General features: G+C 37.1%; 1 protein-coding gene and 1 pseudogene across 7 annotated transcripts in view; both read left to right on the top strand.

The window, feature by feature from the left end:
* LOC102023339 overlaps positions 1-14,033 on the top strand; it is a 20,582-nt pseudogene extending 6,549 nt beyond the window's left edge.
* Positions 1-27,912, top strand: part of Armc4 (armadillo repeat containing 4) — a 175,602-nt gene that overhangs the window by 100,749 nt on the left and 46,941 nt on the right. For 6 of the 7 annotated variants that reach the window (XM_013521481.1, XM_013521480.1, XM_013521478.1 and 3 more), the window contains 3 exons: positions 17,104-17,170; positions 17,333-17,454; positions 19,048-19,269. In XM_013521481.1, the coding sequence (XP_013376935.1) occupies positions 17,104-17,170; positions 17,333-17,454; positions 19,048-19,269 (411 nt within the window). Of the gene's footprint in view, positions 1-17,103; positions 17,293-17,332; positions 17,455-19,047; positions 19,270-27,912 lie in introns of all 7 variants that reach the window. The other variant, XM_005398105.2, reaches the window with a different exon arrangement.

Here is a 27,912-nt window from a genome sequence, read left to right as displayed (position 1 = left end):
CAGCGGCAAAAGCGCCTGCCTGGCAAGTGCAAGGTCGTGAGTTCGGTTCCTGGTACCGGAGAAAAACCAAAAAAAAAAAAAAAAAAAAAAAAAGTAGTGGGAACATTCTTTCCTTCACTAGACAGTAGGAATAAAGGTTGAATGACTTGAGAAGACCAAAAATTGAATTTATTCAGAGCAGGATTATAGCCTTGTCCATCTATTAAAACCTTAGAAATTACAGAAGTCTAAATTAATCTCTGTGATTTTCAGCTTATCCTCCAAATGGCTCTGAGGCTTATTGTTTGATCTTATCAGAAATTGAAGCTGTGTACTATGCCTGTAATCCTCCTTAGCACCCTGGGAGGCTGAGACATGAGGATTGGAAGTAAATTGGGTGGAGTTGGCTACACTTTTGGTTAGAGTTGGGTCACCCTTGGCTCCAAACACCTTGTAGGTGAATTCAAGCCTTTCCTCCAGCAGGTCCTGCAGCCAAACACAGAGAGATTGCCAAATCTCTGAGTTGCAGGATCCCAAAGCCATGAGGCCATGGGGCTGCCAGACCTTGCAAATACATTCATGTAAGGCTGCCATCATCAGAGAGCACAGGATGAAGAAACCTGGAGCTTGTGAGAGTGACCATCCATGGGACCTGATTAGGATATTGCAGGACCACAGGACAGGGCATGGGAAGTGGGGACTGGGGAAGTGCTCACTAAAACGTGGGACCTCAGGGCTACAAGACTCTGAGAGATCGGGACACAAGGAGATTTAGAGGCAGTGGAACTTCAACACCACCAGCAAAGAACATATGAGGTGGTGATCCTTTCCCATTTTCCATAATTAAGCAAAATTTCTGTGAGAGAGAATTACTTGTGGAGATGACCTTGTGTTTGGGGTTATCTAGATTCAAATTTGAAATGCTGGGTTCATCAAAAGTATGGCTGTTTCCCCTCCATCCAGACAAAGACTGTCTTTCTCTGGTGTGTCTGGGTCTTTACCTGAGAAGCCACTGTCTGGGCAACTGGGCTGTGGAAAATCTTCCTCTGTCCCTTGCTCAGTATCTGGTTGTAGGGTCTTCTCCATCCTTATCTAAGTACACAGATTCCCATGAGAAACAGCCACAGGCTGCCTTTAGTAGTAATGTTTTTCTGCTTCCTTTCCTGAGCTTGGACACCTCTTTTGTACCAGATTTCAAGAAGTGAACAAGATTGGAGATCCCTATCTGGAATACTTTTATTTTAGTCTCCTGTAAAATCTAAACTAGACTTCTCAGGATGTTTACTCATTATAGGTTTATTGGACACCTTGGATTTGTATTCTCATGTCTTTCCTTAAATTTGGGACATTTTCAGCCAGTAATTCTTCAAAAGATCTCTCTGTCCCTTTCCGACATTCCTTTTGTCTCCTTAGACTCAGTAATTTCAAGAGATATATGTTCCTATTTACTGATTCTTTCTTTTACCTATTTGAGTCTGCTATAATAGAAATTTCTGAGGTTTTTTGGTTTGTGTTGGTTTTCTGAGACAGGGTCTGTGTATTTCAAGCTGGCCTTGAACTCACAGATAGTCCAGGCTGGCCTTGAACTTGTGCTGATCTTTCTGCCTCAGTTTCCGAGTGCCGGGATTACAGGTATGCACTACCATTCTCATCTTGGTTTTTACGTGCAAAAAAAAATTTCTGTCTCTTTGTTGACATTCTCATTTTGTTAATAGGTCATTTTCCTGATTTCCTTTAAGTGTTTGTCTTTCCTGTTAGCTTTTTGAGTATACTTAAGGCAGATGTTTTAAGGTCTTTGTCTAGTAAGTCTGTTACTTTTAGTTCTTCAGGAATGGTTTCTGGAGATTTATTTCTATTTATTTATTTATTTATTTATTATTTATTCATTTATTTATTTTTAGGTGAGCCATGCCTTCTTGTTTCTTTGTCTTTATATCTTTGTTGAAAATTGGGCATTTATATAAACATCTACCTCTCCCAGTTTTTGCAGACAGGGTTGGAAGATACTCACTAGCAGGCTCCTTGAGCCTTGGGATCAACACAGGGTAAAAGCATAAGGTTATTTCTGGGCATGTGTCATATCTGAGCCTGTGTTTATGCTTTTTGTAAAAAACAAAATTCCCATATGCATGGCTGCTTTGTAATGTCTTAGTTTCCCAGATCCTCATCCCAGCAGATGGTAGGATGCTTTTCTGGATCCTCCTCCTGTACTCTCTTGAGCCGAGCACATGTGAGTCTGTGGTCCCTGCAGTTTCCTTGTAACCAGGCACCTCCTCTGCCTTTTGCAACTTCTGCTGTTTGAGACCCTGACTTTGCTACAGTGACTATTATTTTTTTAAATATTCTTTCTGTCCTCTTCTCTTTTCCAGAACTTCCAAATGTGTACATTTATACAAATTTTCTACTTCAGTTGTTATGCTTTCATCTACATTGAAGAAATTCAACTATAGAATAACTATTTAATTTCCTTTTAAAATAAAATTCTAATCTCCTTATTGACAGCCTCTGCTTTCTGAGACACTATTCTCAAAATTAAATTGTTTTTGCATTGTTTCCTTTAGCTTCTTGAGTATATTTATAATAGCTGATTGAAAGTCTTTTTCTAAGAAGTTCAACATTGTTCAGGCTTCCTTAGAGTCAGATTTAATTGATTACTGTTTTCCACAGGGCATATTTTCCTCTTTTTGATACGCTTTTTAAAAGTAATATTTTATGATAAGATAGAGATCAGGTTCTTCTCTTACTAGGGTTTATGTTTATTGCTTTTGTTGTTGTTTGCAGTTGCTTATTTGTATTGACTTTGTTGCACTCGCTCTGCAAGGTGTATATTTTTGATCATGTGTGGTCCTAAGGGCTCTTTTCTGTTAGTGCACTGATTAGCTAATGAGTTGACAGATTTTCTCAAATGCCTTGCACTGTTGGACTGCCTACCCTTGTGTGCTGATGTTAATGCACACATCACACTGCAGCAGTTTGCAGTTGTATCTTAGACTGTACTTTTTGAATAAATCCTTGAGATCAGCGTGAGGTGAGATATTAGGGCCTTCTTAGTTGTTTTCAGAGCATATATACAGTTCCCACATCTATATGCCATCTTAGATCCCCAGGAATATTCTGCAGTTTTTCAAGGCTCTCTATGGACATCTCATTTCCAAGATTTTTCTCTTAATTTTTATGGCCAGCCTCTTGTTTGTCTCAAAGGATATTACTACTTTGAGCAGATTTTATGTTAAATAATTTCCAGGTTTGTAAAAAAGGTAGCAAAGGCTATATGAAGATGTCTTCCCTTACTGAGTTCTTAGATCACATAAAGATAAGTTTTGTGAATGATGCTTTTCCTAGGAGTTGTCATAAAGGTCAAACAGTGACTGGTCTTTGGGAATGGAAGTGTTAGATGAGCACCAAGCCCATTCTTTTCCCTCTTGGCTGCCAGGCTGCAATTTCTCACTGATAACATGCTAGGATGCCATTTTTCCAGAATGCTATGGGACTCACCATGGGACCACCCAGCAGTTCTCAAACATTGGAATCACAAATCTTTATGCTGCTGTCCCCCACTCCCATATTATGATCCCATTGTTATTGGGTACAACTTGTGTGTCTTATTCTGCTTTTGATGTTGGAACAAAATATTTCACAGACTGGGCAATTTATAAAGAGTAGAGCTGTGTTTCTTTTGGTTCTAAAGGCTGGGGCCTCCAAGATCAAGACACTGGCATCATGTCTAGCAAGGGCTGCTCTCTATTTATAAGATGTTAGATAATTTCCAGCTTTGTAAAAAAGGTAATGAAAGCTATAGGAAAATGTCTTCCCTCACTGAGTTCTTAAATCAAGAAAAAACATATTATAAAATGTACACATGGCAGAAAGCAGAAGGGCAAGAGGGCCTACACCGTGGGAAGCCTCTTTTAAAAAGGCCTTAATCCACTCATTAGGGCACCACCCTCATCACATAACCGGTTTCTAAGAGCCCCACCTAATACTCTATGACACTGGTGATTAAGTTTCACCATGTGAACTTTGGAGCCCAAGCCATAGCATTTAGCTTAGGAAGTTCTAAGAATTCCCCAGGTAATTCTAATGTGTAATAAAGTCAGGGAACCACTGTCTTAGAAACTATATTTTTTTCTATCCTAAAGCACTTTTTAGTGTAAAAATCTTGGATAAATTATTTACTTTAGAATATTCAGCCAACTCACTCGGCTTTCCAAAGCGTTACACAGAGATGAATACATTGCACAAAGTGAAGTTTACATCTAAAAGTTTCTATTTTTTATAAGAAAACTGTTCAACTTAATTAATACAATAAAAAGTAGGTAGAACTCGCATAAGAGCAGGACAGGAGAATTCTGGTTATAGCAATTCAATTGTAAAAGACTTTCAGCTGACTCCGAAATGTCATAGGGACAAACAGTGGCATGATTTGTTCATGCACCTGGTGGTCACACTAGCAGAAGGTACTGTGTCTAGATCATGGAATATACATATTCTACAACATCTGTGTTTAGCTGGATACATCCAAAATATTGCATTAATTTCCAGATGTGTTCTAAGAGAATTACTGATAAATGTGAGAGATTTGTGAAAACCTTTAATATGGAAACAGGTTGAAGGTACCCGGCAAGAAGACAAAGGAGACCAGACAGGTGGGTTCATATATTAAAGAAGCATTCATGAAGATGAAGATTAGTTACAGTTAATATGTTATATTTCATGTTCATTTTGAGTTAAATAGATTCTTATTTGCTAAGTTGGTATGCTAACCACATGTTGTGATGTAACAGATCCAAGAAGTGAACTTTTGGAAAATAGTCTTTCCAAAATTTGAAGACTCCCTGTTTTTGAAGTACAGCATTTCATATTGTTAATTTTTTATATCAAAAATGTTTCAAGCATTATTCTTAGACAGATCTGTGCAACTCACTGATCAGATGCATTTGTCTGAATCTGAATGGAAATTGCCTTATTCATCTTAATCTGTGGGTTACTAAATAGAAGTGGAGAAAAATGTAGATATTGTATATAACATTGAAAATATATATGCATATATAAATATATTCAAATATCTATACATGCAATTTATAAATAATAGCTATTTTATGATTTTACATTTTTGTATAGCATCTTATGCTTAATAAAGTTCTTTCAAATACATCATTGGTTAAGAATGTCATATAATTAATTCTGAAAGTCTCTAGATACATAGTGATGCCTCACAGTTAGATCCTCCTCATTAATAGAACATTGCATCTAAAACAATACTTATAGGACCTGATAAAGTGGAAAAACAGGTTTTCCATTTTAGGGTAGGGAAATAGAAGAAAATCAGGATCATTTATTTTATATTCTTTACTTTTGTGGCAACCAATTGTATAAAACTCCCCTCAAAGTATAATATATTTGTGTTATGTACATCTGACTATAAGGACTGTATCATTTCTTTTAACTGAAACTATATTTCTCTCAGTTCATAAGGAAGAGGGTAATAACTGATGGTAATTCTACTTCAGCAGTAATTACTTTTTTTTTTAAGCTGTAGGATTTGTTAACTACTGGGAATAGAACAAAGATCTGATTGTGATAGAGTAGCACAAACAAACTCTGTGTTCTCCTCAAGTACATATAGGTTGTATTTAGAATTTTAAAAAGATTTAATTTATTGACTATTTTGAGGACAAGTTTTGCCTGTTCAGTTTTGGTTTCTCTGATACGTGCTATTCTAATATGACTGTAGGATTTTTGAAAATTTTTATTTGCAGCTTGCTATTTTTAAATGTCTTCAAATACTGTATTATACCTCATATGGTCTCTATGTGGCATGGAGCAGTGCTTTTATAGCTCTTCTGGATAAAAATTTTGTCTTAAGTCATGTTATGCTTGCCTCGTGTGTGCCTTAAAGTTGTATTATATATATCTCACCTCATCAGAAAGCTGCCAGTACTTTTCACTGGAGGCAAGAGAAGGAATTTCATTCCTATTAATTTAATTGCTCTATGCCAAAATACCCAGTTTTCTGTTTTGTTCATTAATCTGTAAATAATGTCTCAATATTTTTCTGGTAGTTGAATTTTAACCAAATGTTAGCATTTGCTATTTTATATTTTTCATCTTATTTGTGTGTTCTACTTGGTTTTAATTTGAATTTGATACCTTTTTCTTCTTATTCAACCATTCCACCTTTGCTTCAATAGCATTTATTCAGGTGTTTTATATTCTCTTTTTCAATGATTGTTTTTGTTTGTCTTAGGAATGTATAATGAGTAGCATAACCTCATCTCTTTTGGAATTAATCCTCAAAATCATAAATATTCTTCTGACTGTTTATAAACTAGATTGAATTTGATAAATATAATTGTGACAATTCTAAAGCCAAGGGCTGGGGATTTAGCTCAGCGGCAAAAGCGCCTGCCTGGCAAGCGCAAGGTCGTGAGTTCGGTTCCCGGTACCAGAGAAAAACAAAACAAAACAATTCTAAAGCCAAGCACAGAGTGCATAGGAAAAAAAGAGATAGAGGAAATGAAAAATATTAATTTTTAGTTTTGTTGCTACTCATGAGCTTTGAGCTCTAGTGATTATAAAGGAGAATGTCATGCATCCTTAAGGCAGGTTGGTGAGAACTGTATGAAATAAGTATATGGAAGTCCTTTGTAAACTGCAAAAAAATTAGGAGTCATTGTTGTTACTCGTTCTTATTCTTATTCTTATTCTTATTATTAAGGATTTTCCTGGTGTAGACGCACATTTGAATTGTGTGTAACCAATATTGTACCAGTGGTGAAACTGGCCAAGACTAGTTTTTAAGACATGTGAGAAGGTGGAAAATGTGGTGAATTTGCCCAGTCCGTTTAGCATTAGTGAGAGACAGTTTTGGCAGGGTAATTACTGTTTCCATCCTCAATATACTGTCTCCCTTTCCATAGAAACTATGTGAAGCAAGACGTCATATGTTTAAAATCCTTAAGAAAAAATAAAAAAAAGAAAAGAAAGAACTCTGACTTTCAAAACAAATAAACAAACTTTGGAGGGGCCCAGAGGTTTCGAGTCTAACATTTCCTTGTCCTGTGGATAGTAAATGTTGCAAGACTGTGGTGAGCTAAGTCCACGATCTCGCTGAGACTTTGGCTCCCTGTATCTCATACCATACACCTGAGGAAGTTCTTGTATCCAAGGCAGATGTGATCACTTTTGTCACTTTTCCCAGGACACTGGCTTCCTGTCTACTGATAAAGCAGTAAGAGAACTGGGAAGTCAGTAGGCTTTGCGAAGTGGACTGAAGAGGAGCAAGACTGATTTGGCATTTGGCTCGTTGAACTGATCTCATCAATTTACAATTCCGTCATACAGAGCTAATAGCCTTCCTTTTCGTGTTTGTGACTGTGGCTGAGTATCTTAAAGTTACAGCCTTCTTTTTCTTTTTCTTCTTGCATAATTCAGCAAACATCTATTGCATGTCCACTGAGTAACAGGATTCTGTATCTCAAGGGGGAATCAAAGGACAGCCAGATATCTGCTGTTGAAGAGTTCAAAAATTAATGGGTGTTGTAATCACTTCCTTCATTGCTGGGACAGAGATACTGACATCTGCAACTTAGAGGAGAAGTTAATTTTGGCTGACATTGTAGAGGTTTCAGTTCACAGTCAGCAGGCTCAAACACAGAAACTACGTGGTACAAGGGACTGAGTGGAGGGCTGCTCACCTCATGGTGGCCAGGAAGCAAAGAGAGAAGGGAGGAGCTGAGGGAGATTCACTCTCACAGGTCACATGTGCAGTGACCTGCTTCTTCTCACTGGACCCCACTTCCTCATGTCACCTTCAGCTTTAGCACTCCTGTGATTCAATCACCCTTTTTGCATACCACCTAGGAGCCCATGAGGCTTTTGGGGATATCTAAGTATAAACCATAGCCATGGGAGAAGGACCCATAAGAAAACTATCACAATAGAATGAATCAAAGGCTACAGATGCCTTTGGCTGTAAATGTGCAAATCAGATTTGGGATTAGTTGATTCAGCAACTCAACACACCCATAAAGGACCAAGGCTATTTTCCTCTTTCTCTTCTGCTATTCTTGATGTGACCTGTGATGATTTCTTCTTAAAAAACAGGAAAACCTTCCCAGAAGATTTCAAGACACCTCTGTAGCTATACTTGGACCCTTAAACAACCAATTGGCAAGTGAAATGAGACTTCCCTGTAGGTTTGGGGCAGGGCAGAGTTGCTTTTTGGGTGAACAGGCAGGCTTTGCCAATGTTGTGTATATGAGGTAGACACCCAAATAAAATCAAGGCTTGGCAGGCCAAGGAAAATGGGAAAATGTATTTGGGATAAAACCATCTCCAAGAATATGGAGGGGATGGAGTGACTAATACTAGAAGAGGAATGAGACATAATATCTTGAAGAAAATGAAATCGGGGAAGGCAGGAATGACTTCCAATCAGAATGACTCCCGGTCAGAATGAGTGTTAACAAAAAGACAAAAAAAATAGCAAACGCTGCTGAGGACATGGACAGAGAGGAACTCTTATATACTGTTTGTGGGGGTGTAAATTAGTACAGTCACTATGGAGTTCCTCAAAAGACTAAAACTAGATCTACCATAGGATCCAGCTGTCCCACTTTCAGGTATATATTCAGAAGTGAGGTCAATATACCAACGGCTCACTTGCAGTACCACATTTGTTGTGGCCTTGTTTATAACAGCCCAGTAGGGAATTAACCTGAATGCCCATCAGCTGATGAATGATTGTGTGCAGTGGAGTATTCAGTCACCAAGAAGAATGAGATCCTTCCATTTGCATCAAAATGGATGGAACTGGAGTACTGGTAAGTGAAAATAAACCAGACATAGAAAGACAAGCACTTTATATTTGGAACCTAAAAAAAAAAAAAAGTCAACCTTGAATGTAGGAAGTGATTAAAGCAGGTTACGAAGAGTTGCAGATGTGGATAAAAGGAGGCTGGAATTGATCAGTGGATGTTATATGGATATATTGAAAGAGCAACTAAACCCCATTAATGTGAACCATTAATACATGTTGATCAAATATAAAATACAAAAATACCACAAAACACAATGTCACAAAAAAACCAAATCCACAGTCCTCTTTTCAGTGTTTTTCTAACCTTTTTGGAGGCCTGACATTTACTGTGAAAGCACATTCCTCAGGCAGGTCTCATGTTCACATCATTCCCTAAACTTTCCCTTATATCCAACAACATTATGATTTGAAGGTCAGTGGCTTGATTAAATTAGACCTTGTTCCACATTTTATTTCCTTATTGTAGCTTAGATATGTTATTTCCTTTCCTTCATCGTAAAACACTGCTTTGGGAAAGTCTAATGACAATATTTCATTCTTCATATAAGAAATGACTTGGTCTTTCTTGCTTGAATGACCAAATAATTTTTTAAGAATTAAAGTCCATCTGTTGCACTAGGATGCTTCTCTACTTTACCCCATTGTAGGCCAGTTTCCCCAGTGTGTAAGGCAGCTTTTCAGTATACTCTCAGGTTGTGTTTATTCCAAGAGAGAATTGCTTCAAATTGTAGTTTTTAAAATCGGCTCCATTGTATTGTTTTGTTTTCCCTGTTGGAGATTCTTACACACGTGTGTTAGAACACACATGTGCTCATTTGTCCTCTTGAATTTTTTTGTTAATCCATTCTCCATGACTCTGCATTTTTTCACATCTTCTATTTATTTAAAGAGATTATCCATGATGGCGATTCATTCCTGTGTTCCTTTTTGTTTACTCTTCATTTCCAAAATGAATTTTTCATTCATTTCTAATTCCTTGTGGATGTCTTTCATGTCTCCTTAAAGATTAGTTTATTTACAAATCACCTAACTTGTGAACTTTTATAATTCCAACTTTTCTTTCATTGTTTTTGTATTTCCTTTTAGTTCATTTAAAAGTGTTACTGAGAGGTGGGGTAACTCAGGGGGTCCTTCCACGACACAAGAAAAAAAATAAATACTTTAAGTAAAATAAAAATGCTACATTACAGTTTTCTTCTGTTTTGTAGGCAATCTTCCATGTGCTTTCATTGTCCATAACTGTATTATTCTTTTTGTTATATTTTTATCCCTTATAATAACTTCATGTAGAAATTGTAGTTTCTTGTATTGCTCATTTTTAGCAAAAATGAGTTTTCCTTTTTGATTTTTAAAAGAGAGCTTTGGTTAGGACAGCTAGTTTCATGGTTCTCACATTCTGCTTTCATGGTGACGCTGACTAGATCCATGCCCCTGTGCTTACCTCCTGTCTTTTTATCTCTTATTCTCATTGTCCCTGTCTTGTCACAGAGAGATTTACTAAGGCCCTGAGCACCAAAAATCCCAAATTACAGTCAACTCTCACCAAACACCTTGGGAGAGGAGGAGAGCCAGGAGTCCAGTTTTCAGGCCTCGTGAACAGATAAGATGCAATGACATGAGCTCTGATGGTGTGATGCATTCAGTATATCTGAGTCCTGGGGATTCTCCAGGCCAAGAACTAGAAATTACAGGGCAAAGTGCTCAAATATAGAGGCACTAGTTATTATTGGAGGAAACACCCCAAAGTTACTTCCAAAAGTTTGTCATTTGCCCTGGTCTGCTTTGTCCATGTAGGTACTTTCTCACCTATAGTGCTATTGTATACGTGTTTCTTTGTGTTTTTGTTTTGCTATGCTAGTTGCTCAGTTTTCACAAGGGGATTCAGAAACTTCGCTATTATATTTTTTCCCACAATTCTTTCCTAAGAAAAAAATCCCATAATTTTGTAGTGGACAAATGAATTAGATTGACATATTCAAGATCACTTAGGAAAGTCAAGCATTATAGCTACGTTTTTCAAGTTCCCTGAAATGCTGAGAAAAAGAAATTGCTTTTGCTGTGGAATTGACAGGTGTGCAACTTCACTTTGACCAGGTATGCGGAGATGCTGCACACATTGACTTCAGGATGTGACAGATCTAGGTTCAAGTCTCACTGCTGTCTCTTATCACTTCACTTCCTATGTACTAGTTTCTCTGAAGTTTTTCTTATCTATAACATGAAAATACTACTGCCACAACTACCACTACTAACTCCCTCCAGGGTGATTAGGATAACACTGTGTTGGCTCTTTGAAGGTAAATAAATTCATGTTTATAATCTCACAATTGATGGCATGCTGAGACTGAGAAGTGTGATGAAGTAGACCACACTTCCAAATATCATTTCTTTTAGATTAACTAAAAAGCTTTGCTGTAGAATTTCAGAAAATTAACAAGTCGTTCTAAACATATCAGAACTTGAAAGTATGACCTAACAGGAATTGTGTTTAAATTTGGAATTGAGAACTAGGCCCCCCGATATTGCTCACATCCATCCCCATGGTGATTTGGAGATGCAGTATGCTGTGGTGTAGTTTGCTTTGCTCCCTGCTTGGGGAGGACCTGGGTTGGGTCCTATCTGCAGTGTTCATTAGAAGCTTAGTTTGGTTTGTTATACTGCAGTCAACACTTCCTGTTAAACTTGGGAGTTTGCAGTCAAAGTCAGTGAATGTCATTTGACTATGTACTAACTGCTAGGAACTGGCATCATTTCTGGGGATAAAATAATAGATAAGACAGAAAAAGTGTCTGCTTCCTAGAAATTACAGGGCAAAGTGCTACAATATAGAGGCACCAGTTATTATTGGAGGAAACACTTACCCCATACCTGAGGTTCAGGAAAGACTTCCTGAAGAAAATGGTTCCTTAGTTGGTAGCTGAGGATGAGTAGGAATTCTCAAGCCAAGAGGAAGCTGGTCAAAGCAAGGTGTGCAAAGGCACAGAGGCAAGTATGAGCAGCATGTTTGAAGGTGAATCCTGGAGGACTAGAGTGCAAAGCAGGGTTTCCAACACTGGCTGAAGTTCAGTGTCACCAGAAGAGCAGCTATAAAGTACACATTTTTATAAGCCCTACTCCAGAGCTGATGAATTCCATTCTTAGGAAATGAGTCCCGGGATTCTGTTTATTAGCTCCTATGGGGAGCCACTGAGTTGAGGAGTGTGTGAAGACAGGAAAATCAAGGTAAGAAAGTGAGGCCAGAGAGAGATAAGCCAGGTCAGTGTGAGGCTTGTGAACCCTGTGAGGGAGTTTGCATTTTATCCTAAGGGCAGGGACACTATGGAAGAATTTAGGGGGCATGAGGTGATCGAATTAATGATTTACGCAGATCTCTAAATCACATAAAACATGGGTTCAGGGCCTTCATGGAGGCTTTGCAGGCTGGCGCTGACATCTCCATGACTGGCCAGTTTGGTGTGGGTTTCTACTCTGCCTACTTAATTACTGAGAAAGTGACTGTGATCACCAAGCATAACGATGATGAGCAGTATGCCTGGGAATCCTCAGCTAGAGGGTCCTTCGCAGTGAGGACTGATACAGGTGAACCTGTGGGCCGAGGAACAAAGGTTATCCTGCATCTGAAAGAAAACCAGACTGAGTACTTGGAAGAAAGAAGAATAAAAGAGATTGTGAAGAAACATTCTCAGTTTATTGGTTATCCCATCACTCTTTTTGTGGAGAAGGAATGAGATAAAGAAGTAAGTGATGATGAGGCCTAAGAAAAGACAAAGAGGAAGGCAAAGAAAAAGAAGAAAAGGAGTCTGATAACAAGCCTAAAATAGAAGATGTAGGTTCTGATGAAGAAGAAGAAGAAAAGAAAGATGGTGACAAGAAAAAGAAGATTAAGGAGAAGTATATTGATCAAGAAGAACTGAACAAAACAAAGCCCATTTGGACCAGAAACCCTGACGATATTACTAATGAGGAGTATGGGGAGTTCTACAAGAGTCTAACCAGTGACTGGGAGAATCACTTGGCGGTGAAGCATTTTTCCTTTGAAGGACAGTTGGAATTCAGGGCTCTTCTTTTTGTCCCATGACAAGTGCCTTTTGACCTGTTTGAAAACAAAAAGAAGAACATCAAGTTGTATGTCCACAGAGTTTTCATCTGCATAACTGTGAGGAACTGATCCCTGAATACCTGAATTTCATCAGAGGGGTGATGGACTCTGAGGATCTCCCTCTAAATCTTTCTCAGGAAATGTTACTACAAAGCAAAATTTTGAAAGTCATCAGAAAAAATTTGGTCAAAAATTGCTTAGAATTGTTTACTGAACTGGAGAAGATAAGGAGAACTACAAGAAGTTCTATGAGCAGTTTTCTAAGAATATAAAGCTTGGAATACATGAAGACTCTCAGAATCAGAAGAACCTTTTGGAACTGTTGTGCTACTACACATCTGCTTCTGGGGATGAGATGGTTTCTCTCAAGGACTATTGCACCAGGATGAAGGAGAACCAGAAGCACATCTCTTACATCCCAGGTGAAACCAAGGACTGGGTAGATAACTCAGCCTTTGTGGAACGGCTTTGGAAGCATGGCTTAGAAGTGACCTATGTGATTGAGCCCGTGGGTGAGTACTGTGTCCAACAGCTGAAGGAATTTGAGGGGAAAACTTTAGTGTCAGTTACCAAAGAGGGCTTGGAGCTTTGAGAAGATGAAGAGGAGAAAAAGAAACAGGAAGAGAAAAGACAAAGTTTGAAAACCTCTGCAGGATCATGAAAGACATCTTGGAGAAAAAGGTTGCAAAGATGGTTGTGTCAAACCAATTAATGACATCCCCATGCTGTATTGTCATAAGCACATATGGCTGGATGGCAAACATGGAAAGAATCATGAAAGCCCAGGCCCTGAGAGATAACTCAATGATGGGTTACATGGCAGCAAAGAAGCACCTGGAGATAAACCCTGATCACTCTATCATTGAGACCTTGAGGCAAAAGGTTGAGGCCAATAAGAACGACAAGTCTGTGAAGGATCTGGTCATTTTGCCTTATGAAACTGCACTACTGTCCTCTGGTTTCAGTGTGGAAGACCCCCAAATACACGTGAACAGAATTTACAGGATAATCAAGCTGGGTCTAGGTATCAATGAGGATGACCCTACTGCCGACGACACCACTGCTGCTGTCAATGAAGAGATGCTGTCCTTCGAAGGAAATGACGACACATCATGCAAGGAAGAAGTCAACTGAGCTCTGCTTGAAGAACTACTATGATGTGTGCTCAGGGCTTTACCTTCATTCCTTCTGATAATATGTTTTAGAGGATTTTTTGTTAACATATAAGTCTGTATGGCATGATAACTGCTTAAGGGGAAGATAAGATTTCTTTCTACTTTTAAGTGATACTGTGATACTTTAGGCACTAAAGCAGAGCTAGCAGTGCTTTCTCTAGTTTCACCTTGGTTTATTTTGACAGGTTGACATGTTTGTGGTAAGGCGTAACTTACTGTTAACTTTGTGAGGTCTGAAGTGTTTAGTTATTGAGCCGTATTCCTTAGTAGAACAAATCTTTTGTCTTGGAAGTGTTGTGATATCTTGATGTTTAATGGAATATTTGTTAAAATAGCTTGAGTTTTCTTGTAGGATCTTTTTTTAAACTTTCCCCTGTAGTTTCAATTCTGCATATCCTAGACTTCTAGAAATAAGTACGTTAAAGTGAAACAACTTGATGGTAGAAGCTGCATGGGGCCTGTTTTCCAAAGAGAAGTATTGTTTAGAGGAAGAAACTAAACTTTCTAGGTATACTGCATTTGCTGTTTGAGAAATAATTCAGAACAAGGCCTGTGAATGGAAATGAGGTCACATTCTGCTTTAAGAGGTAACAAATAGAGATCAGTTTAAAAAAAAATAAAATAAAACATGGGTCCTGACTTTACCAAGGGCTACAGTCTGATTTATGTGATACAACATTTGTGAACCTCAGTTTCATAATCTAAAATGGAAATAATAATATCATCTTTACCAATCATTTATAACAATTTTCAATTCTTTTTGTTTAGTATGTTTGTGATACATAATGAATACATTCATTGTGGGGAGTTGGTACACATACATATCACATCTTAGTTCTTTTTACTTCTCCTTGCCCTCCTTTCCCTCCCCTCTGCTCCTATCCAAATCCCCTTCCTATCATGATCTTACCTAGTATGTCTCTTTTCTCAAGCTTCCTTTTTTATTCTATGTTGTAACTCAAAGAAAAGCCACTTTCTGTCTGTCTCTCAAATCTGTTGTGTGCTGATCTGTTATGGGATGACCTTTTTCACATTGGACAATACTTCACCCCTGGGGTTTTCACTGACACATCTTCTTGGAGAAACAGTACTTGTCATACTTTTCTTATTTCTGGGACAAAATATCCAACACCTAAAGTTAAGGAAGGAAAGATTTATTTAGCTCACAGTTTGTAGAGGTTTCATTTCATAATCAGCTGGATCCAAGGCAGGGTGGCACGGCATAGAGTCAACAGTTCATGGTGGCAAAAAACAGAAAAAACAGCAAGAGCAAAAGGGGTGGAGCAAGTCTCTTTTCCTCCCTTATATTGTATGCAGGATACCTGCCCTGGGGTGGGTGTAGCACTTCCACCCCTAATCCCAGCACTAGACAGTGAACTAATCACAAACTGTAGACTTAGCCACCTCAGAAAAGCCCCTCCCATGACCACAGGAGGCTTTGGGGGACACCCAGACACAAACCATAACAGTCCTTTAATCTTACAGAGCTAAAATCCCTAAACACTTATTTGTAGTATTTCTACCCTCGTCCACACTTGTTATACCTGTAATTTCTCAATGCCACCTTCTACACCAGCTATACCCAACATTATAGCAAAAGAATATATATGGTCAAGCCTCATTAGTCGTGGGCTCTGGCTACAGTTTATTTATAACCTTCAAATCAATACTGAAGGCCAACTTCAGAGCCATCCTTAGACATGCATAGAAAGGGAATGAGTTATCTAATGTGCTTGCTGTCAGATGATGTACAAAAATGCAGTGCTTTGCCTCCTTCAGCTCTCAGCCATAAACAAGCGGCCATTGGCTGGTCTGTGCAAAGCTGCATTTTTCAGTTTTGTGCATAGAATGGCTCCAGGAATAGCGCTGAAATGCTGCCTCCATTTGTAAGTGTGTGAAGTCTTTGATGACCTGCTGTTAGACTCGCTGTTGGCTGTGAGCTTAATGGTAATAAATTAAGAGTATATATGACATAAGGTGTCTTCAAATAGAAATATGTAAAATAAGGTTACATATTGATCAGTTGACAAAAATACTGTGCCTAGAGACTTGCCAAACCCAACTCTGCATTTCCTATAAAGCAGTGGTGAGACCATACTCTTAAGTAAAATAAATCAGACACATGTAAAAATCACAGGGTTTCTCTGGTGTGAGAAACCAAAAGTGTAAATAAGGAATGGAATGGGTAATAGATACTGGGAAATGGGAAGAAAATGTCCACATAAGAAGGGGAACATGGGAGAGGAGAGGGGGAAAGGAAAGAAGGGACAAGAAAAAAAAGAATAGAAGGAAAAAATGGAAACAAAGCTTTTGTAAATAAGGAGGGGAAGTGGGGTTGAAGGGAGGGGAGGGGAATGGGAAAAAAGAGGATTGAGGATGTATCATGTACAGGTACAAATTTTCTAAGATGAACGGTGTCACTTTGAATATCTAAAATATACCAAGAAAATAAAAATGTTTTTAAAAAGTAAAAAAAAGTGGTTGAATATTGACTAAGTCAGTGTTTGTGATGACCAAAACTAATGCAAATGCTAAGAATCAGCAGTTTTATATTAACTTTATATGCTCAGTATCTTGCACAGTGGCTACCACCTAATAGTGATTCAAACTGAATTTTGGGTACAGATGTTGTGTGTCTATATTTATATATACACAGGTAGTGACATATCCATATTATAAATATCACATACACATATACTTCACATATACATAGATATGATATACAATATAGAAATATGTAAAACTGAATTTATCTTTCATCCCAAAGGTATACCTTATAGCCTAATTGTTACTTTCTACTTTTGATAAAATAGCCTAGATAGAAGGTTTTTTTAAAAGGGGAATTAAATATTCCTCTGCCTTTTTCATGATTTCATTTTGAGACAGGGTCTCACTATGTTACCCAGGCAGGACTTGATCTTGTTATCCTCTTGCCTCAGCCTCCAAAAGTGCTAAGATTACAGAGATGTGCCACCATGCCATACTTAAATATATTCTTGATACCAGCCTTATTTTTATTCTTTATCTAGGATGCTGGAGAGATGGTTCGTTCCTTTGTTGGTGGTTTAGAACTTGTTGTCAACTTATTGAAGTCAGATAACAAAGAAGTTTTATCAAGTGTGTGTGCTGCTATTACCAATATAGCAAAAGATCAAGAAAACCTGGCTGTTATTACAGATCATGGAGTTGTACCTTTATTGTCCAAGCTGGCAAATACAGTAAGTAACAGATCTTTTTATGTTAAATGTGTATTATCAGATAACAAAGAAGTTTTATCAAGTGTGTGTGCTGCTATTACCAATATAGCAAAAGATCAAGAAAACCTGGCTGTTATTACAGATCATGGAGTTGTACCTTTATTGTCCAAGCTGGCAAATACAGTAAGTAACAGATCTTTTTATGTTAAATGTGTATTATCAGATCATGCAAATATGGCAGAATAATGAACTTTAAGTTCAGAGACCTGCATTCAAATTTAATTTCCACTGCTTATGAAGTATGAGATTTTCTTTAACTCATTTAATTTCTCTGAAACTAATAGATGCACAAACATCTTTAAATTATAAAATGTTAATATGCAAGATCTTTGTCAGATAGAGGCTGTTTTTTATTTGTCACTGGCAAGCAAAGGGATGGCAAATAGAGGTGCTATTATGTAAGTGTTAACGATCATCTCCACTGCCACCATCATCATTATTATTGCCAAGCAGTTGTTTCTGCCTACACTAGAAGAGGACTGTGCCTTCCCCAGCTTTGCAAGCTTGGATTGGTGGCATTCTTGAGCTAGAAGTCTTTGGCAATTGCTTATTGTTTATCTAGAGCTGGGCCAGATATAACAGGCAGCTTTGAACAGTGACCTCACTGTGACTGTGGTATTTGAGTATGGCTTGGACTACCATTTGGAAGAAAAGTCATAGAGCAGACTTTAAACACTAGAAGAATATTTGGTGTAGGATTTGGGTTCCTAAGAGGATGTGCTGGATTCAGTGAAGGACCCCAGGTTGTTTCTGATTCAAGAAAACAATACAATTGATAAACAGAAAATCATATCCTGTTCTACTATAGCAGACCTCTATGAGGTAATTATATACAAAAAGAAGGATGTAATGTGCATAATGAATTCGGAAGTGGAACAGAAGGTTCAATACATTGTGGCCCGAATGGTTCTCAAACTTCCCAGGCTGAAGATTGTGAAGGGAGGCAAGAAGGTGAAGAAATGAAGGCAAGATACACAGAGCTGGGATCAGGTGGAGCCCTCTCTCCAGATGGGAAGAAAGGAACTGCTCAATCACTGTAGTGCACTTATTTATACATTTGGCAGGTTGGTGTCACATGACACCCCTTTGCCTAGCAACCCATTACTTAGATTTTCTCGGGGCTTGGTGTTCTCTGGACTGGAGCAGCTTGTTCATGTGGCTAGCCTCAGGTACTCTTTGTTCTCAGCGCTGTTCTTGCTCCAGCTCCACAGGTGTGATCAATCTCCAGCTTCAGCTGTTCTCTACAATACATATAAATGTGTTTGCTTCATTGTCTTCTCCCTCTTGGAACAAGGGTTATGACCAGAATGTGGAAGTATTCCTAGGGTGGAGGAATGGAGCTATTCCACTTATCCTAGTTAAGTGAAGTAGTTTTGAAGAATATCCAGCAATCTATAAATATTATCATTACTAAGCAACTTGTTGATTTGTAATTTTTTGTTGTGACCGGACTTGCTTAAAGCAAGCCTTGAGCAAATGACTGAAGTCAGATACTTCTTTTATCCTTGACAGCACTGACTATATTCAGTGCACAAACAGAAATTCAAAATTGAACCTTAGTCCACTGGTGACCCATGGGATAATTCCTTGAAGATACCACCTAAGTAGCCAGCTAGCACCTCTCTGGACTCATTGGCATCTTAAACATAAAGTGGATAAACATGATCACACAGGATCCTTACAGGCACATTCCTCAATTTCCTTTCCTTTGTGCAGAATAATGATAAACTGAGGCGTCATCTGGCAGAGGCGATTTCACGTTGCTGTATGTGGGGCAGAAATAGAGTGGCCTTTGGTGAGCACAAAGCAGTGGCTCCATTAGTGCGTTACCTGAAATCGAGTGACACCAATGTGCATCGAGCTACAGCACAAGCCTTGTACCAACTCTCAGAAGATCCCGATAACTGCATCACCATGCATGAGAATGCAGCAGTGAAGGTATAGTTGAATGACTTTGCAGTTTAGCCAAGGTTGTAGATATAGGCTAGCAAGTAACTTAAGTAGCACTCAGGTTTTACTAAATGTGATGTTTGAACACATATAAACTGCCTCCAACCTGGGTCATGGCAGCATTTCAACTATGTGGTATCATGGTTTATACTGTAGAAATGTATGGAGATATAGAACCTTTCTAAATCAAAACATGTAAGTGTACTTAGTAAAATATGTAATCATTTATAATTTCAATTAGGTTGAATAAACATATGGCACATAAACAATTAGTAGTATTTATAATTCTATCTGATATAGTGTTTGTTTAGCACATAAATAACAGATGATATATACCTCCAGAGGGATCAACTAAATAGCAAAGGAAATGGCTGAAACAGTTCCTAGATGAAGGCTTGACAGTCTTAACTATAATGACAGACGATCATCTCAAAGATAGATGTATGTTTTGGTTTAAATCTGTGGTTCAGATTTTCTTTGCCTTTAATTAGTATGCAGTTAGGAAAATCTCTGCACATAGACTTTAAAGTATGTACACATCAAAAACCACCTAGAATGTTTTGACACACACAACACATACTCAAACATATATAAATTATAAACAACTTACTATTAGAAAAAACTGATTAAAGTATTAGTTGTTAACTAGGAATAGTGGCAGGAACCTGTAATCCTACCACTCATGAGGCTGAGGCAAAAGGATCATGAGTTTGAGATCAACCAGGACAATTTAGTGAATTCAGAACCAGTCTACACTACATAGCACTATGCAGTCTCAAAACAAACAGTCAATTCAATAGTTTGTCTGCTTGTACAATATAATTTTACTGTTTATTATCTTAACTGTGAGCCTATGACAACCAGAATCATTTATATTTTGAAATGTGTGCCCAGAATTGATCATTTAGAGAAAAGTTAAAAATTCCAGTTAACTGTATCTAATCAAGCCAAGATATATCATATATGAAACATCTTAGGAAGAATAATACTCTTAAAATGACAATTCATAATTTTAGACAATTATTTTAATTTATCTTTCAACCTTATTATAGTTGAAAGATGTAGTATTAATTTTTCTGAAAATAAACTCAATTTATATTTCAATATATCAGTCTTTCCAGTATTAGTCTATTTTTGTGGCACATAAGCTAGGCTTACATGCTTTTTTTAAGCAAATTTTGGCATTAAAAAATACCTTTTATACTAAGTAACAATTTTTAAAAGTAAGTTATAAAAAACCAGAATTGGTAAAGAATGATAAAAATGCATCCCTTCTATATGATTGTGTTCACACTTTGAAAAAGAAGTGCCATATACATACATACAACCTATGATGCTGTAAATGACAGTCTTTTAAAGAAATGATTGTATGAAAATTAAGTAGCCTGGTAAAATGTGCGATATACAGCACATGCTTGGACAGTTGTCAGCTAGTTGAAGAGTAGTATTTCTTTTTTTCTTTTTTTCTCCTCCATCCCCAAGAATAGTATTTCTTAACTGCTCAGAAAATTTCATATTTCATATATATATGATATAAATTGATAATTTTAAATATAAGTTTAATAAAATATGTTATTGTTTAGTTGCTAGAAATGCTAGTCATATATACAGTTCTCAGTGATTTCTTCAGTTGCAAGTCCAGAGCCACTTGTGAATTGTATTGTACTGTGCAAAGTGATGAAACTGTGTCTACCACACACTCAGCTCGTGTGTATAGAACAAGGTGGCGGTAAGGGTGATGAGGATGAGGGACAGAAAAGAGAGAGCAAGGAAAGTGGGTTTTGCTGTGCTCTAGACCCTGTTCTGGGTCACCTTTACCATGGGGTACCCTGAGGGCCTCCTGTCTCATCTATGTGTCTTCCTGTCATTTCTGCTGGAGAATGACTGTAAAGAACTGGGTGATTTTTTGGTGAGTCCATCTGTGATATAAAGGCGGGCCTTACCATGGGAGATTCTTAGCACAGATGTATGACTGTAGGGGTGAACCCTACATTTCTCTTCCCCACCTGTCCCCATCGTAGATCCTGGGGGTACTGGGGGAAGCATGTTGTCTCCCTTCCCTGATTGTCTTTAAGGAGGAAAAGAATGTGGATGGGGTGTGCTGGCTTTTGGCTGAGTAAACAGAGTTTGATAGTTGCTTGGCTGTGGGGACTAAAAGAAGGAGCAGAGAGCTAATGCCTGTAGACTTCAGGCAAAGTGAAGAAGATTCCCTTAGCCAGCAATGTAAGAAAATATTTGCACATTGAGGTGGTTCAGTTACCTGTAGTGAATGTGTCACCACTAAGCGTATGCCTGCTGACATGTCTGACTTGGAGTACCCTTTATCCACTCTTTTGGCAAATACCTGGCTGTTTCTGTTCCTAATTGCTGCTGCTCCTCACCAGTCCAGTCTCACAGTCTTGCAAGCATTTCTGCAGCAACTGCCAATGAGCAGATATTGACAGACTCTTTCACAATGACTGGAGTCTCCTGTCACCCTGTTGGCAAGTAATTCATTCTGGGGTTAGCTGCTGTGTCCTGCAGTGTCCTCACCAGCCACAGCCCAAGTTATGGAACTTATCTGGCTCATACCCCCTGATATTCATACTGCAGTCACAGCAGAGGAGTGAGCCAGAAGGGCTGGAATGTGTGAGTTCAGTCTCTAGCATGTTCCACTCGGATGACCCGTTGGAACTTTAGGTGCAGAGTAGTGGTGGCAGGTATAAATGTCAGGTGAGTCACATATTTAATATTTAATTTTCTAGTGATCATAATTTAAAACAAGAAAAAAGAAATAAATTAAATGAATTGTGCTAATATACTTTATTTAGCCCAATTTATTCAAAATATTATTGTTGCAATATAGAACCAACATGAAATTACTTGTATTTACTTTTTTGGTGCTAAATCTTCAAAATCCAGTGTGTGGTTTGCTGCATGTCTCAGTTTTGGACCAGCCGCATTTTGGTGCTCCTTGAGTGGCCGGCCAATAGTTTCCTTCTACGACAGTGCAAGTCTATAGAGCAGGAAAGTGAGAGATTTGGGGAGTTCATGGTAGGAAGACATGAACAAGGGCTGGTAAGATGTTTTTGGCAGAGTTCAGAGAGGCCTGGGAAATGTCTCCATTTGCACTTTAGTGGGATGTAAACTAGGAAGAGCCCTCAAAATAAACTTGAGAAGTTAACAGGTTAACCAGGAATGCCAGAAGCCAAACGAAGAGGGATTTTCAATGGGTTTTGTGTTTAAACACTGCCAAGAGGTCAACAGAGATTCAATCTTGATTTAATTATGTTGAAAAATAATCCTGTGTCGGAGCCTTTCCAGGTAAGAATCTCTTCAATCAGTCCCCTGCTCTGGTAAATACAATGCAGTAGGAACAATTCACTTCTATCCTCCTTAGGGTTTTTACACAGACCTGCTGAAAAGTGTCTGCCCAGGTACTTGTATTATTACAAAATCTTGAGAGTCGGAATGCAGAGTTGTTGGAAACTATGTTGAAAATAAGAGAAGTCTAGGAGATATATCAGCTATTTGCTAATTAAAACAAACCTGTAACTCAGGATCATCATCTAAAGAGGGGAAAAAATTGCAGGAAAATTGAGAAATGAAAGCCCATTCCTAGCGCTGAAAAGTGATTAAGTAGAGAAATGATGAGCACCTATGAAAAGCATTAAGCTGATTTCCCCATGGTGACATTGGATTTGTTTTTGCAAATGTCTATACCAGGCAAGTGAAAGTTGCATTATGGCTATAACTTTCTGAAAGGCAGGAAATTGAAAAGATTGCAGAAAATACAATCAGAAGTCTGCCCAGCACTGGCAGAAGGAGAGGAGAGCAATTGGATTTGTGCAGAGCCAGAGAGGTCGTCTTGACTCTCCTGGACTCAGGCCTCGCAGCAGCCAGAGAGCCAGGAAGAGGAATCCAGACCCGCCCCGTAATTTTTAAAGCCCAGCACAAGAAAAAGAGAAAAATATCACTAAATGTTAGTGAGTCAAATAAATTGATTTTAGAGACTGAGGTTGCCGAGGAACTCTGTGTCTGTATAGTTAATGCTTCATCTAAATATACTTTCTCTTAATTAAAGACTCAATGTAACCTTGTAGTTTTCAGTACTTTTCTTACATTTCAGGCATTTCTCTGAGTGCTGGGTGATATGCTACTAAATAATTTAGGTAGGACTAGCAGGTGTCAGTGAATATATACCAAATGTGGAATAATATAGAGACTATTTTTATGATTAACTTTTTAATCTTATTTGCATTTCTCACTTAAAGGTAGAAAAGAATTTATGATTGAACAAGGAGTGTCCAGTAAATGAAATTATTTTTTATCATGATTAACCTTGATGTTATTATATATACATCAAGTACTTTGCTTATTTCATTTTTTTATTTTAAGGAATCTTAATAGCTGCATTAGGAGGTAATTGACATACATAGACACATGTTCAAAGTTTATAGTTTGTGGTTCACACACACACACACACACACACACACACACACACACTTGCAGATACCCATGAAATCATTTCCAAACCAACACAGCGATTCTCTGATGTTTCCTGGTGCCCTTTCCCAAGCTGTGTGGGGGTAACTACTAAGCTTTATTTCCTGTAAGTGTGAATTAGGTTGCAGTTGCTCAGGCTTAATATCAGTGGGTACATGTAATATGTACTTTGACTTTTGTTTGGCTTCTACTCAGCTTACTTGTGTTTAGATTCATCCATGTTCTTACATTAATATTCTATTGTATGATGTGACAGGACTTATTTTTTCATTCAGAACATTTAAATTATTCCCCATTTGGAGTTATTACAAAGAAAACTGGTATGAACATTCATGTACAAATGTTTGTACGGACATGTGCTTCCTCTTGCCTTCAGTGGAGTAGGTGGTTGGACTGTATGCGAGGTGTATGTTTCACATTTAAGGAAGTGTTCAAGCTGTTTGCCATTGTACATTTCTACCAGCGGTATAGGAGAACCTCCTTACTAACAGTCAGTGTGGTCAGTCTTTTTGGTTTTAGTTATTTTAATAGATCTGTAATGATGTCTCATGATTTCAATTTTAGTCTTCCTAATGATTAATGACATAAAACATCTTTTTATAGGCTCCTATGCTAGCTGTACAGCTCTTTTGGTAGGATGTCTGTTCCAACTTTCTAGCCATTTTTAAAACGGGTTGTCTCCTTATTGAATTTTGAAAGTTCTGTGTGTATTGTGTACATATGCCTTTTAATAGATGTGTAATTTTACAATACTGTAATTTACAAATAATGTACAAGTATGTAGTGAGAATTTCACTCTATTAAGTGTTGTAGTTTTTGAATAGAAGTTGTGAATGTTGATGAAATCCAATTTATATATTTTTAAAAATAGATAGTGCTTTTGGTTTCATATCAAGAAATATTTTCCAAGCATATGGTCACAAGATGAACTATATGTTCTTCTGGAAGTTTAATAGTTTTGGTTTTACCATAGGTCTGTGATCTATTTGATCATTTTGTTTTGATGCTAGTTATGAATCAAAGTACATTTGGGGATTATTGAGCATCATTTCTGAAAAATTTTTTTTTCTGAAATTCTTAGGCAATTAAAGACATCAATTGAATATAACTGTTATGTCCCATTATGACATTTAGCCATGTTTATGCCCCTACTACACTGTCTTGATTACTAAAGATTTATAATAGGTCCTACATTTAAGTAATATAAGTCTTTCCTGCCTTGTCCTTTCTTTTAAAGTTGTTTTGGGTATTCTAATTTCTTTACATTTCCATAGGAATATTAAAATCAGTTTACCAATTTCTACAGAAATATTTCTTTTGGTTTTGGTTGGAATGGCATTAAATCTATACATGTTTTGGGCAAAAATTGACATCCTAACAATACTGAGTCTCCTGACCCATAAACAAGGAATAGCCCCAATAAATTCAGGTATTCTTTCTTAAATTTTAATTTTCATTAGAACATTTGAAGTACATAATGGTCACATTCACTGTGGAAAGTTTTTATGCATATAAACAGACTTCAGTTCTCACCTTGCTCCATCTCTTGATCCTCTTCCTGTTTGCAATGGATCCCTCTTTCTAACTATCTATTTTTACTTTGCTCTTTATTAATACTTTGTGTTCCTCATGTAAGAGAAACCATGCAATATCTAAGATTGTGTGCCTGATTTACTTCACTTCACATTATAGTCTCAAGATGCATCCATTTTCCTACATGACTCAAATTTACCCTTTTTATTCTTATTTTTAACGCTTCAATGTACAGAACTTCCAAGTTTTTGTCAAATTTATTTATATGCATTATCATTTTGATAAATGCCCCATTTCCCCCAAAATAAGACCTAACCAGAAAATGATCAGCCTTGAAAAGTAGAGATCAAACATGTGTGCCCCAGTCAGCTCCTCCTGGCCTTACCTACTTTACAGAGGAGCTGGCGAGCAAGGGACTAGTGAGGGCAGGTAAGGTGAGGAGACAGTGTTGGGATGGGCATTGTTGATGTTTAGTTCTCAGGCTGATTATTTCCCAAGTAGGGCCTATTTTGCGGGAAACAAAGTGGTATCCTTAAAACATTAATTTCTGATTATATATTGCCATTCTGTAGATGTAGAATTGATCAGATATGTTAATCCTGTGTCCAGAAACTTTGTAAACTCATTTATCTGTCGTAGTAGGTTTTTGGATATTCCGTCAGATTTACTATACAGACCAGGGGCTGGCAAAATTTTCTCTAAAATGTCAGATAGTAAATACTTTAGGTTTTATGGAGCACATGCAGTCTGTTTTGTAGATTCTTCTTTGTTTCATCGTTACTGTTGTTGTCATTATTATTTATAACCATAAAAATATAAAAAAAACCCTATTCTTCATTCTGTGAGCCTTACACAAATGCTGTAATTTGACAGCCTCTCACATAAACATCATGCTGTCTATGATTCATTTTTCTTCTTGGTCTTCCAAGCTGAATCCTTTTAGTCATTTTTCTTGTCTGATTAAACCGACTAGAACCCCTTGTAAAATGTTCAAAAGTAGTGATAAAAAGTCTTCCTTTTGTGTGAGACTGTTTTTAGTCTTTTGTCATAAGTTTGATGATTAGTTGGTTAGCTGTGGGTTATTTTTTTTCTTTTGGTAGGTGACCTGTATCAGCTTGGAGTATTTCTACTTTAACGAAAATTGTATCAGGAATTAGGTGTTGAATTTTGTCAAATGATTTTTCTGTGTCTATTGGGAGTATCTTTTTTTTTCATTTTTAGCTTACTATTATCATGAGTTATATCGATTATTTTTCAGATGTCATACTAACCCAAAATTCTTGGGATAAACACAGTTGGCCAGGATGTACACTTTTCATACAAAGTTGAATTTAGGCCACTCAAATGTTCACAACTGTGCATCTGTTTAGGAGGGACACTGGTGTGTCCTATTCTTATGAGGTGCTTTCCTATCAGGATTGTGTTGGCTTTAATGAATGAGTTGGGAACATTTCTTCCTCTTTGCTTATCCAAAAGAGTCTCAAAGTGCCTTTATTATTTTCTTAAATATTTGGTAGACTTCACAAGTAAATCTATCTGGATGGAAGTTTTCCTTTTTAGAAAGTGTGAATTTACAAATCAATTCCTTTAGTTGATTTTGGATTATTTAGGTTATTTCTTCTGGAATGAACCTTAGTAGATTGTATCTTTCAAGGACACAAACTTGCCTATTTCATTTTCATTCAGTTAAAATGCTATTTTTGCTTTTGCCTTCTTCTTTGATCCATGAATTATCTAGAAATACATGACTTAGTTTCCAAATATTTGGGGATTTTCCAGTGACCTGTTTGTTGATTTATAATTTAATTCCATTGTAATCAGAAAATACATTATCCAAAATTTTAAATTTTTTGACTTGTCATATGGCCTAAAATATAGTTTACTTATTCCATAAAAAGAATGAGATTTCTGATGTTTGTTTGGTAAAGTATTGAATATGTTTAATAAGGTCAAGTTATTTAATATTGTTCATTTATTCTGTATATTTTCTGACTTCTTGATCCATCAGTTTTTGTGCATTTGTCATTGTCTCCTTGCAGTTTGTTGTCTTTTTTTTAAAAAAATTCTCTTATTAGGTACATACATATTTAGAAATATTATATTCTCTCAATGGCTCCTTTATCCTTATCAAATAATCATTTTTATCCTTTCTTATATTCTTTGTTTTGAAAATTTTGATACTAATATAGAATGACTGTTTTCTTTCAGCTAGAATTAGCATGGTAAAGTCTAGAGATTTTTCTATCCTTTTACTCTATGTTCTTTTAGTTAAGATGAATATTTTTAAGCAGCATATTATTGGAGTGTGCTTTCTTATTCAAATCACAACCCCTGCCTTTATTAAGAATGGAGTGTTTACACTATTTACATTTAATCATTTAATACAATATTACATGCTTGGCTTTAAATATGCCATTTTAATATTTTCTATCTTTCCCATTTGTTCTTTTCCACTAATTTTTTCTCTGCTTTCTCTTGGATTCATTGAATTTTTAAAAATTATTCCATCTTGTCTCCTGTGTTGGATTATTAGTTACAATTCCTTTTAATTTTAGTGGTTGCTTTAGCGATTATAACATATACATTTAATTCAGTACAGAGCACCTTCAAGTT

Source organism: Chinchilla lanigera, unplaced genomic scaffold (genome assembly GCF_000276665.1).
Source record: "Chinchilla lanigera isolate Chin_1 unplaced genomic scaffold, ChiLan1.0 scaffold00061, whole genome shotgun sequence".
NCBI lineage: Eukaryota > Metazoa > Chordata > Mammalia > Rodentia > Chinchillidae > Chinchilla > Chinchilla lanigera.
Note: the sequence above shows the minus strand (reverse complement) of the source record. Positions and strands in the feature narration are given on the sequence as shown.